The sequence below is a fragment of the Anthonomus grandis genome, chromosome 2, assembly GCF_022605725.1.
Source record: "Anthonomus grandis grandis chromosome 2, icAntGran1.3, whole genome shotgun sequence".
Classification (NCBI taxonomy): Eukaryota; Metazoa; Arthropoda; class Insecta; order Coleoptera; family Curculionidae; genus Anthonomus; species Anthonomus grandis.
Window position 1 is genome coordinate 7,338,220 of NC_065547.1, and position 12,195 is coordinate 7,350,414.

General features: G+C 35.2%; 1 protein-coding gene and 1 long non-coding RNA gene across 2 annotated transcripts in view; both read right to left on the minus strand.

Annotated features, from left to right (window-relative positions):
* Positions 1–6,136: 6,136 nt before the first annotated feature.
* On the minus strand, positions 6,137–6,701 carry LOC126750719 (uncharacterized). Its single transcript, XR_007665804.1, has 3 exons — positions 6,633–6,701; positions 6,457–6,569; positions 6,137–6,400 (listed from the first exon to the last, which is right to left on the minus strand). It is a non-coding gene; the product is annotated as an uncharacterized LOC126750719 (long non-coding RNA).
* Positions 6,702–6,703: 2 nt separating this feature from the next.
* The window catches only part of LOC126749555 (putative leucine-rich repeat-containing protein DDB_G0290503), a 74,290-nt gene continuing 68,798 nt past the window's right edge, over positions 6,704–12,195 (minus strand). Inside the window, exon 22 of the mRNA XM_050459271.1 lies at positions 6,704–6,871. Coding sequence (XP_050315228.1) covers positions 6,704–6,871 — 168 coding nt within the window. The remainder of the gene's footprint in view (positions 6,872–12,195) is intronic.

Genomic DNA, 12,195 nt, shown 5'->3' on the forward strand with positions numbered 1-12,195 from the left:
GAGTTTGTGATACCAACCAGTGATGATTGTATTATCTTCTGTTCTAATTAATACAATGTCTAGAAATGGAAGTTTGTTATTTATTTCACACTCTATAGTGAACTGTAATTTGATAATAATAAGTTTGTACGCGGATGTTTTATTATCACATCCCTGTGCACCTGTATTGATATAACTACAACAGGTTATGGGCCCAGGTGACGTAATCTAGGGATAATAAGATCGCGGATAATTATTAGCGGGACTAATAAAGGATTAAAAGATGCCAGACACCGGTAAATATAATATCGAAAAGTTAAACGGGCAAAATTATGAGTCTTGGTGTTTTATGACAAAAATGTTGTTGGTTAATGCAGATCTGTGGGACATTGTGTCAACAAATGTGCCAGAGGAGAGTGAGCGAGATAGAGCTTGGAGTAGAAAAAACGATAAGGCGCTATCGACAATAGCGTTGGTTATCGATACTAATCAAATTGTGCATATTAGAAATAAAACTTATGATGCCTGGAATGCTCTTAAGGATTACCATCAAAAATTAACCCTTTCAAGCGTAGTGTTTCTTTTAAAAAAGTTATGTAAGCTTTCCTTGGATGAAGGTGGTGATATGGAGGTTCATATCAGCACATTTTTGGAAATATTGAACAAGTTAGCTGCACTGGGTGAAGACATTAAAGATCGGTTTGCTGCTGGTTTATTATTAGGGAGTTTGCCTGACTCTTATAGTTTTCTAATAACAGCTTTAGACAGCCTGAGGAATTTACTTTGGAATTTGTAAAAGGTAAATTGATAGATGAATTTAGACGGCGGAGTGCAAATCAAGCTGGGGCAAGTCAGGATGAAGCAGCTCTTCCTTCCAGGAATAATGATTCTCGAAAGGAGGCAAGACAGTGTTACTTTTGCGGGAAAAGGGCTACTTTAAGAGGGATAGCTACAAGTAAAGCAGTAAAAAGAAGCAAGGACAAGGCGAATGTAGTGACTAAAGGAGAAAATAGTGAAGCTTGTTTTATCGTGACTTCAAATATCGAAAAATATGAGCATATGTGTCTAAATACAAGGGCTTTAAATGGAAAATCTACTTCGTGGTTCATAGACTCACTGACTCAGGTGCAACGAGTCATATGGTAAATACAAAAGATTTTTTTATGGATTTTGACGCAAGTAGGGATGGTTTCGTGCAATTAGCAGAAAATGGCCAATTATCAAAAATTGAAGGTGTCGGTTCGGGTTCAATTAACTGTTTAATCGATACTGAAAAAGTTGTTAATGTATTGTGTATACTACACATTGACTGTAATTTAATATCTGTTAAGAAGTTGACAAGTGCTGGTTACAGAGTGTGACATTTCCAGAAACGGAAATCAACAGGCAACAGCAAAGTTATCACCAGAGCGGTATGAGTTATTGGTACCTGATAAAGTGTTGATGGTTAGTGGCATGCATAAACAAAACTGCCAACATTCTTGGCATAGGCGTTTTGGACACAGAAATATTAAAGCCATTAAGGAGCTGAAGAAAAAGGATTTGGCAATGGGAAATAAAATGGATGACTGCGGAATAAGGGAAATTTGCCAATGTTGTGTTAAAGGTAAGATTACACGTAAAAGTTTTCCTAAAAAGTCGTATAATTACACAGCACAAATTTTGGACACGATTCATACGGATGTATGTGGTCCTATAAGAAATGTTACCCCAGGAAATAAAAAATATTTACTTACCCTCATAGATGATTTTTCGTGTTTTACTATTATTTACTTAATGTCACATAAAAATGAAACAAATAAAATGTATTAGAGAATTTGTTAAATTAATGAAAAATCAGTTGAACAAGAAACCGAAAATAATAAGATCACATCGAGGAGAGGAATATATAGGTCATAACTTGCGTAACTATTTAAAACAGCAAGGTATTAAAGGCCTATACTGCAGGATATTGTCCGGAGCAGAATACGGTAGCTGAAAGAAAAAACAGGTCGCTAATAGAAATGAAAAGGTGTATGCTTATTGATTCTAATCTGCCCAAGAAATTTTGGGGCGAGGCTGTGGTAACAGCAATTTTTTTGCAAAACAGGTTGCCAACAAGGTCCAAAAACAAAACTCCTTACGAGCTTTAGTATAAAAAGATTCCAGATGTTTGAAATTTGCATATTTTTGGTAGTGAGGTGTATGCTAATATTCCTAAAGAAATACGCGGTGACAAGCTGGAGGAAAAGGCACAAAATTTTATATTTGTGGGTTATTCAGAAGAATCAAAGCCGTTTTGTTTGCTAGATTTAGAAAACGAAAAAATTAAAATTAAAAGAGACGTAATTTTTTGTGAAAATATTGAATATGAAAAATTAAAAGAAAAAGTCAAAATGGATGAAATTAGTATCGTTTTGGAACATGATATGCAAATGCAAGAAAATGTTGATAAGGATTCAAGTACAGAAGTATTTAGTGATAAGGACTTTACTTACCATCCAAGCAATACAAGTAGTGATGACGAATTACCACTTGTGGAGGTCGCCCGAAGCGTTTCGTGGAGTCAAGCAGAATAAGCAGAGGAATAGGAACGGAGCCAATTAATTTCACGGAAGCAGTTTCTGGCAGTGATAGTGATTTTGGAAAGTGCCTATGGAAGAGGAAATGGATTCACTTGTGAAAAATAACACTTGGACATTAGTGCCGGCAAAGTTCGAACAAATTGGTGTATAAAATTAAAGACAGCAAAGATAATAGTGTGCGAAAGTATAAAGCGCGTATAGTGGCTAGAGGTTTTGCGCAAAAATTTGGAGTGGTCTATGACGAGGTATTTGCGCCGATAGTGCAACATACGACATTTAGAACACTGTTAGCAATTACAGGAAGATACAATATGGTCATTAAACATTTTGATGCGAAAACGGTTTTCCTCAATGCGGAGTTGAACGAGGAAGTGTATATAGAGCAGCCCGAAGGTTTTGTGAAGGAAAAACACTTAGTATGTAAGTTGAATAAAATTTTATAAAATTAACCCTTTCAAGCGTAGTGTTTCTTTTAAAAAAGTTATGTAAGCTTTCCTTGGATGAAGGTGGTGATATGGAGGTTCATATCAGCACATTTTTGGAAATATTGAACAAGTTAGCTGCACTGGGTGAAGACATTAAAGATCGGTTTGCTGTTGGTTTATTATTAGGGAGTTTGCCTGGCCCTTATATTTTTCTAATAACAGCTTTAGACAGCCTCAGGAATTTACTTTGGAATTTATAAAAGGTAAATTGATAGATGAATTTAGACGGCGGAGTGCAAATCAAGCTGGGGCAAGTCAGGATGAAGCAGCTCTTCCTTCCAGGAAAAATGATTCTCGAAAGGAGGCAAGACAGTGTTACTTTTGCGGGAAAAGGGCTACTTTAAGAGGGATAGCCACAAGTAAAGCAGTAAAAAGAAGCAAGGACAAGGCAAATGTAGTGACTGAAGGAGAAAATAGTGAAGCTTGTTTTATCGTGACTTCAAATATCGAAAAATATGAGCATATGTGTCTAAATACAAGGGCTTTAAATGGAAAATGTACTTCGTGGTTCATAGACTCACTGACTCAGGTGCAACGAGTCATATGGTAAATACAAAAGATTTTTTTGTGGATTTTGACGCAAGTAGGGATGGTTTCGTGCAATTAGCAGAAAATGGCCAATTATCAAAAATTGAAGGTGTCGGTTCGGGTTCAATTAACTGTTTAATCGATACTGAAAAAGTTGTTAATGTATTGTGTATACTACACATTGACTGTAATTTAATATCTGTTAAGAAGTTGACAAGTGCTGGTTACAGAGTGTGACATTTCCAGAAACGGAAATCAACAGGCAACAGCAAAGTTATCACCAGAGCGGTATGAGTTATTGGTACCTGATAAAGTGTTGATGGTTAGTGGCATGCATAAACAAAACTGCCAACATTCTTGGCATAGGCGTTTTGGACACAGAAATATTAAAGCCATTAAGGAGCTGAAGAAAAAGGATTTGGCAATGGGAAATAAAATGGATGACTGCGGAATAAGGGAAATTTGCCAATGTTGTGTTAAAGGTAAGATTACACTTAAGAGTTTTCCTAAAAAGTCGTATAGATGCACAACAGAAATTTTGGACATGATTTATACGGATGTATGTGGTCCTATGAGAAATGTTACTCCAGGAAACAAAAAAATATTCACTTACCCGCATAGACGATGTTTCATGTTTTACTATTATTTACTCAATGTCACATAAAAATGAAACAAATAAATGTATTAGAGAATTTGTTAAATTAATGAAAAATCAGTTTAACAAAAAACCGAAAATAATAAGATCACATCGAGGAGAGGAATATATAGGTCATAACTTGCGTAACTATTTAAAACAGCAAGGTATTAAAAGCCAGTATACTGCCGGATATTGTCCGGAGCAGAATAGGGTAGCTGAAAGAAAAAACATGTCGCTAATAGAAATGAAAAGATGGATGCTTATTGATTCTAATCTGCCCAAGATATTTTGGGGCGAGGCTGTGGTAACAGCAAATTTTTTGCAAAACAGGTTGCCAACAAGGTCCAAAAACAAAACTCCTTACGAGCTTTAGTATAAAAAGATTTCAGATGTTTGAAATATGCATATTTCTGGTAGTGTGGTGTATGCTCATATTCCTAAAGAAATACGCGGTGACAAGCTGGAGGAAAAGGCACAAAAATTTATATTTGTGGGTTATTCAGAAGAATCAAAGGCCTTTCGTTTGCTAGATTTAGAAAACGAAAAAATTAAAATTAAAAGAGACGTAATTTTTTGTGAAAATATTTAATATGAAAAATTAAAAGAAAAAGTCAAAATGGATGAAATTAGTATCGTTTTGGAACATGATATGCAAATGCAAGAAAATGTTGATAAGGATTCGAGTACAGAAGTATTTAGTGATAAGGACTTTACTTACCATCCAAGCAATACAAGTAGTGATGACGAATTACCACTTGTGGAGGTCGCCCGAAGCGTTTCGTGGAGTCAAGCAGAATAAGCAGAGGAATAGGAACGGAGCCAATTAATTTCACGGAAGCAGTTTCTGGCAGTGATAGTGATTTTGGAAAGTGCCTATGGAAAAGGAAATGGATTCACTTGTGAAAAATAACACTTGGACATTAGTGCCGGCAAAGTTCGAACAAATTGGTGTATAAAATTAAAGACAGCAATGATAATAGTGTGTGAAAGTATAAAGCGCGTATAGTAGCTAGAGGTTTTGCGCAAAAATTCGGAGTGGACTATGACGAGGTATTTGCGCCGATAGTGCAACATACGACATTTAGAACACTGTTAGCAATTACAGGAAGATACAATATGGTCATTAAACATTTTGATGCGAAAACGGTTTTCCTCAATGCGGAGTTGAACGAGGAAGTGTATATGGAGCAGCCCGAAGGTTTTGTGAAGGAAAAACACTTAGTATGTAAGTTGAATAAAATTTTATACGGACTTAAGCAATCTGCTAAATTATGGAATGATAAGGTTGATATAATTTTAAGTAAACATGGTTTTTCTAGGGGTGATGATCAAATAATTTATGTTCTAATTTACGTAGATAATTTTTTGATTGCTGCTTCAAACATTTAAAATATTAACTCAATTGCGGAAATTTTTCATAAAAATTTCGAAATAACAGATATGGGTCAGTTGCATAATTATTTAAATCTTAATATTAAAAGGAATTTTGATGGAATTAATTAATGTAGGTATGTCACTACAACCGATAGTGGTCAGATATACGGCTGAAAACAATTTTCTAAAATACGTCTGTGTATTTTGATAAATTTTTGACAAAATAATGATCGATGCAAGATTGTTGCTGTCCTTCCCTGACTCTAGTCGGTTTATCTATTAGACTATTTAAACCATGCGTTAGTAAAATATTTAAATATTCTGCAATTTCTTTATCCTGTTTTAGCATGTTGATGTCGCCCAAAAATACTTCTAGATTGAGTTTTTTTGGTATTTTTAAGGATAGTAAATTGTTTAGTTCTATTAAAAAAACCCTTTTTATTTAACAAAAGCAGCCTATATGTTCCGGTAATACCCACATCATAACCATGTGATTTACTTATATAGATAAACATCATAGGATCAACAACAACTAAGATATCCGGTCAAAGATGAAATAAAATCTGAACAACAGCCAAAAATCTTTATTTCTCTACATTGTTCACTTTTGAAAGGTCGACTCACTCTTCGCACGTTCAATTTTGGATATCGCAGTTGCGCTCCTGACCATATGCAACAAATGTATGCAATCTGAAGCGGCGACTTTACCGTCGTCCCGAAGCTGCATTATCGAAGCCAAAAACAGTTTCTGGGTGTTTTTCAGTTGCTCCCCGAGACTTTTTTCCGTTTCCAGTTTCCTTTGGGTCTCGTGCAGCTGTTGTGCAATATCGGACCTAAAAATAAATTATTTAAATAATTGACGTGATTATGGAACACCTTAAGGTTGCACCTTTCAAGTTCGAGTAAAGTGGTTTCTTTTTGCAAACGTGATATTTCTATTTTGAGTTCGTGGATTTTGGCGTTTCTTTCAGAGAGTTCTTTTTTGATTTTATTGATTTCTTCCTAAAATTTATTAAGTTGTGTCTTTTAATTTCTTATTATCTACTTATTAAGAGGAGTTTATACCTCGAATTCGTTGTTTTCTTCTTGACTTTCATAAAGGCCCTAAAAATTGAAATATTAGCAAAAAAAGTTCTTCAAGAATAATATTTTAAAAGTACTTCTGCATCTAAATAACGTATTTTGTTCGAAAGTTTATTGCATCGCATTTTAAGCTCCTCATTCTCACTTTTTAATTCGATGATTTCTCGGTTAGATTTTTCTAATTTTTCCGTAAAATCTTGAATTTTCACTTCAAGCTCCCTCTGAAACAAATTATTTATTTATAGGCCAGTTACATTAAAAAATTATTAAGTAATAATAATTAACAATTTCTAACCAATGCTTACTAAAACTTGACCCAGGAATTTGTTGTAAGTTTCAAAAAGGTCAATATCATGATGTTGGTTTGCTAGTCTGATTGTTCTAGTGAGGAAATTATGAAGACCATAGTTATTTTTGGGTAATGAAAGCTATTAGCGTCTCTAGTTGTTCTCAGTAGAGCATGAATATTGACTTTTCAAGTAGCTCTGAAGATCCACATTTCCCTAGTAGAGTATTGTAAAAAGTAATAGGATCCCTCCTCTTATGGCGGATAGTGATGGGGACCATATTTACCACATAAGGTATATCGGCATCATTGCAATTATCCAAGATATTTATTTATGTGCAATTTGTTTTAAAAATTAGTGTTCAATTAGACACAGAAGAGCGTTTTTAAAGCGGCAGTACTTGTGAAGGAGTCAGATCATATCCCAATAAAACCATGCATCCGGAAAGCCTTATTGATAACACTATCTAAGCAATGAGAAAACTGTAAACTTGTATCGAAAATGACACCCAAATTTTAAGATTTAGTAAAATTTAATTTTTTTTATTTAGTAATACCTAAATTAAAAGTAAAATCTTGAAAATGCATACAGTTTTAATTTCTTTTGTTTTTATTATGAACGACAATAAAATGATGTTCTGAACCAAGAAAAAATAAAATTCACTGTATGAAATAAAATATAAGTTTCTTAATATTTTGAGGCTATTTTTAGTGGCCAAAGAACTAAATGTAATTATTGCCTAAAATTGCTTTAAATATTTTTTTTTACGTTTTTTACTATTATGTACAGTGGTGGCCAAAAAAATATGAGTGCCTGGTTTTATTTGAATATTCATAATAATATAGTATGCTACATAGAGAAAAAAACAATAACGATTTATATATATATTATGTATTATTATTAATAAATAGACATTATTCTTTGCCAGTTTAATTTGTAATTATAAACAATTTATTTATTTTTTGCATGTGGTGGACAAAAAAATAAGAGTATTTTTCTAAAATGGCCATAAAAAATTATAATTCCAATGTACCGCAAAACAAACGACAGCATTAGATAAACGAGTCAATACTTGGTAGAATAAGCTTTATTCTTGAGGACGGCTGCGCATCTTCGTGGCATCGAATCGATCGATATTTGTTGTTTTTTTATAAGCAACTCGGTTTTTCAGCTCCTTCCGAAGGTTTTCCTGTTGTTGGTCTTTTCTGTTGTAGGTCTTTGTACTATGAGTCCAACCATCCTGCAACCACCAAAGTAGGCATCATAAGATCCCTCTACAATAGAGCTCGAACCATCTGTAGAAGCGACGAGGATCTCAAGACTGAAGTGGATACCATCTACAAAGACCTACAACAGAATGGATATCCAAAGAAGCTAATAAGTAGGACCATCCAAAGGACGCGTCCAAATCAAATCAGAGACGAGGCCACCACGACAACCAGACTTCTACCCATACCTTACATTAGGGGTACATCGGAACAAATCCGACGCATTGCCAGCAAGTACAATATTAGAACTGCCTTTAGATCTAGCACCACTATCAGAAGCGTGGTATCAGAGACCAAACCAGATGGCCTGTTGGATACCAAAAATTCCGTCTACCAGATCCCATGTGAGTGCGGTGACTCATACATAGGTGAAACGAAGCGCCCCCTAGAAGTCAGAGCGAAGGAACATTGCAGCTGGACCCAAAGAGGTTTCCAAATCCGGAATAGCAGAGCACGCGTGGCATAATGGACACAATATCCATTGGTCAGAAGCCAAGATTCTGCACAAGGAGCAGCACTGGCGGAAGAGCAAGTTCGTAGAGGCAGTTTTCATTTCACAGAATCAGGGGATCTTCAGCCAGCCAAGCGTCGATGTACCCAACATCTGGAAGCCTCTACTCTTAGGTCAGTGTAGGATCTAGAGAGAGGCGCGTCCTCCCCCCAACTCTTTTCACGGATGACTTTCCTTTCCACATTGCTGCACACATCTATTATATAAGCCTATAGAATAGTAGTTTGCTTTCAGTTTACACTTGATAACGGTTGGAGATACATACCAACCGAAACGTCGTGTTACATTAAATAAATAAGACAATGCAAGTTCGACAAGATGTTTTCACTTAGGCTTAAGTTTCGCGTTATAGAGGTAGATGTGGAAAAAGGTTGTTTACTGATTTCCCGTACAATAAGCTTATCAGTCTTCCGTGTGGTTTTTTTGGACGGCCTCGATTTTCAGGAATATTTTCCGTTTTATTTTATGTTTTTAAAACTCTGGAGATTACACAAGGTGATCTCTTAACCACATTTGCTACCAAGGCTCGTGGTGATTCTGTATTTTTGTCAACGATCTCCAATCCCGCTGACGCAAGACCCTATCGAATTACCACTTGGACTTGTCTGTGTTTATATAATAAATCTTAAGATAAAGCGGCACTGTTGTGCCTAATTCGAATACTATAGAACATACAAACTAATTTATAATATATTTTAACTGAACGTTAACACGGCCAGCCTGACGTTGGGACGCTCTCGGCCCAACTGACCATAAGCTATTCTGCTAACTCGATCTCATCCTGACTACTTTTAATAGCCATGGCACCAGAGTTAGTCTGAGACTCCTCACAACTCTGTTAATAACATAAACAAAAATCAATACTGGTTCTTTAATCACAATATGTCAATGCAAGATATACAGTGATTTTAGTTTCTCTATTTTTTTGTAAGTATAAAACTAAGATGAAATAAAACTTTGTTTATGTTTAAATCACTTGTTAGAAAGCAAATACATGCCCAAACAAATATAAAAACAATTTCCCAGAAAGCAGTATAATATGTCCAAGTCTCTCCACGCCAGCAAACAATAAAATACGCCCAAAGAAATGTATAAAAATAATTTGTCATCACGAGTGCCCAAGCTCAAAAACATTAGCCAGAAGGCAACACAAGTGCCCAAGCTCAATATAGTTTTAACTGTAAACGCTAGCACGGTCATTTTTAATTAAAACAATGGTATTTACCTTATGTTCGGTATCATCAAAAACATAGGTTTAGAGCAAATCCGAACAGTACTCAGGACTTCAATCTTTGGGCCAAAGACGCATCTGATAAGCAGCTGCTACCGTAACCTTGGTAGAGTCAGCTACATCACTAACCTTTCTAAGTTCATATCGGTCTGGAGATAAAATGTTCGTCACTTTGTAAGGTCCAATCTAACCTGATTCAAATTTCCTTAACTTAATGGCGTCTCTCGAAATTAGGCCATAATCATCAATATTATATACTTTTTGAGGTTTTGAACGATTTCTTGACCGCTCATCCTGTTCAATAGTATTTTCATCAAGGCGTCTTTTAACTAATTCTCTCTACTTCTCATGCTGAACAGCAGAAGTATGGAGTTTATCTTCAGAAGCATTTTCAATTATGCGCTGAATTTCTGGTAATTTGTTGTCACATCCAAAAAGTGTTTGAATGAACAGTGGTATTTATTATAATCTGAATTCGGGATACGGACGTACCCCATTCAGACGTAACTTTAGCCTAAACGCGTAAAAGGTTTGCTACAAAACGCATATTATAACGTTCCACTTGACCATTTGCTTGATGCACGTAGGGTGTAATAAAATGCCACTGAATGTTCCATCCGGAGAGAAGTTCATGATTTTGGGCTGCACGCAGCAAAGTGCCATTGTTGGTTATTATGCGGACTGGAGTACCTACAAGGTATATTATATCCATGAGACAGTCGGCAATTTCTTCGGACTTAAGGCTCATAAGTGCATAAAGGAAACACCATTTAAAATATGCATCTACGGCTACAAAAACCTAGACAAAGCCATCTTTTTTTTTGGTAGGGGTCAAAGACAATCAACACGTATAGTATTAAATAGTAAAGCCACTTTTTTTTTTAATCGAGTGTACGTCATTAGTGGTTGTTCTGGGTGTTCGTTTACTCTATTCACTCTTTATATTTTTTTACAAAGTGGCGCATTTTTGGGAACAAAAAATGAGAATTTATGCTTAATACAGTTTTATCAATGCCAATGTGTGCCTGTCCATCATGGTATTCTTTTAATAAGGCTTATCGGGCGCTTTGTGGTATTAATTTATAATATATTTTAACTGAACGCTAACAGCACTCTTATTTTTTTGGCCACAGCTGTATATCGAGAACCAATTTTTGACAACTGATCAAACTTATCGTGATCAACTTATTGTTATCAAATATCCATAGAAGTGTAAAATGCAAAGTCCGCACTTCTTTAGTTTATCTCGAAACTAAAAATAGCAGCATTGATTTAAGTATGGCGTCGATCATTATTATTAATAGTAGTTCTCTGGGCTTTAATCAAATCTCATTAATCTTGCACCAAACTACCAAGTTATTTAGGTAGTTCATATTGTAATTTGTTACAATCATCATCAGGGGATTTGATAATACAGCTCAATTTCAGATTATCGGCAACCAACAAAAATAGGTAGATAGTAAAGCATTTATCTATATCATTAATAAAAAAAATTGATGAGAGCCTTCAGGTACTCCAGATGAAACCTAAATAGTTTTAGAAAGAAAAGTACCAATTTTCGCAATTAGTCTACGATCACATAAGTAGTTCTTGAACCAGGCCAATAAAGGTTCATCAATACCAATCATTTTTAGTTTATGCAACAAAATATTATGAGGTACCCTGTCGAACGCCTTGGAGAAATCGGTGTACATTGTACCTACTTGATATCCCTTCTCCAAGGCATCCAACAAAAGTTCATCTGAGTACGAAGGTTTAGGTCTATAGATTTGCGTAGGCTAAATCTAAACTGCTGATTAATTAGGAGAGGTTCAATAAAAGGGGTGATGATACTAAGCTTTCAAATACCTTGGAAACTGCACTAGATATTGATTGAGATAGTTGGTAGCACTAGTTTTGTCGCCTGACTTGTGAATAGGTTTTAGTAAACTGCAGTTTGAAGGGATAGATTGAAGATGTGGCATAATAGTCTGGAGAGATTAATGCTACATTTTTTCAGGTATAAAGTAGGCACACACCGGCTGGTCTAGAATCCTTGTTAATATTTAAGGATGAGAGTTTAGTAAATATATCTGATATTTTAGTATGAACGTGAGAGATATGGGTATCGAATGCAGATAATGCATGAGTGGGGAGGTTAACACTATGGTGTGAGTATACTGTCAAGAAATAATCAGCAAATATGTTAGCAATCTCCTTTACAGCACAACTTGTTTTGGCGAAAAATCAGTATCAGTATATTTTTATT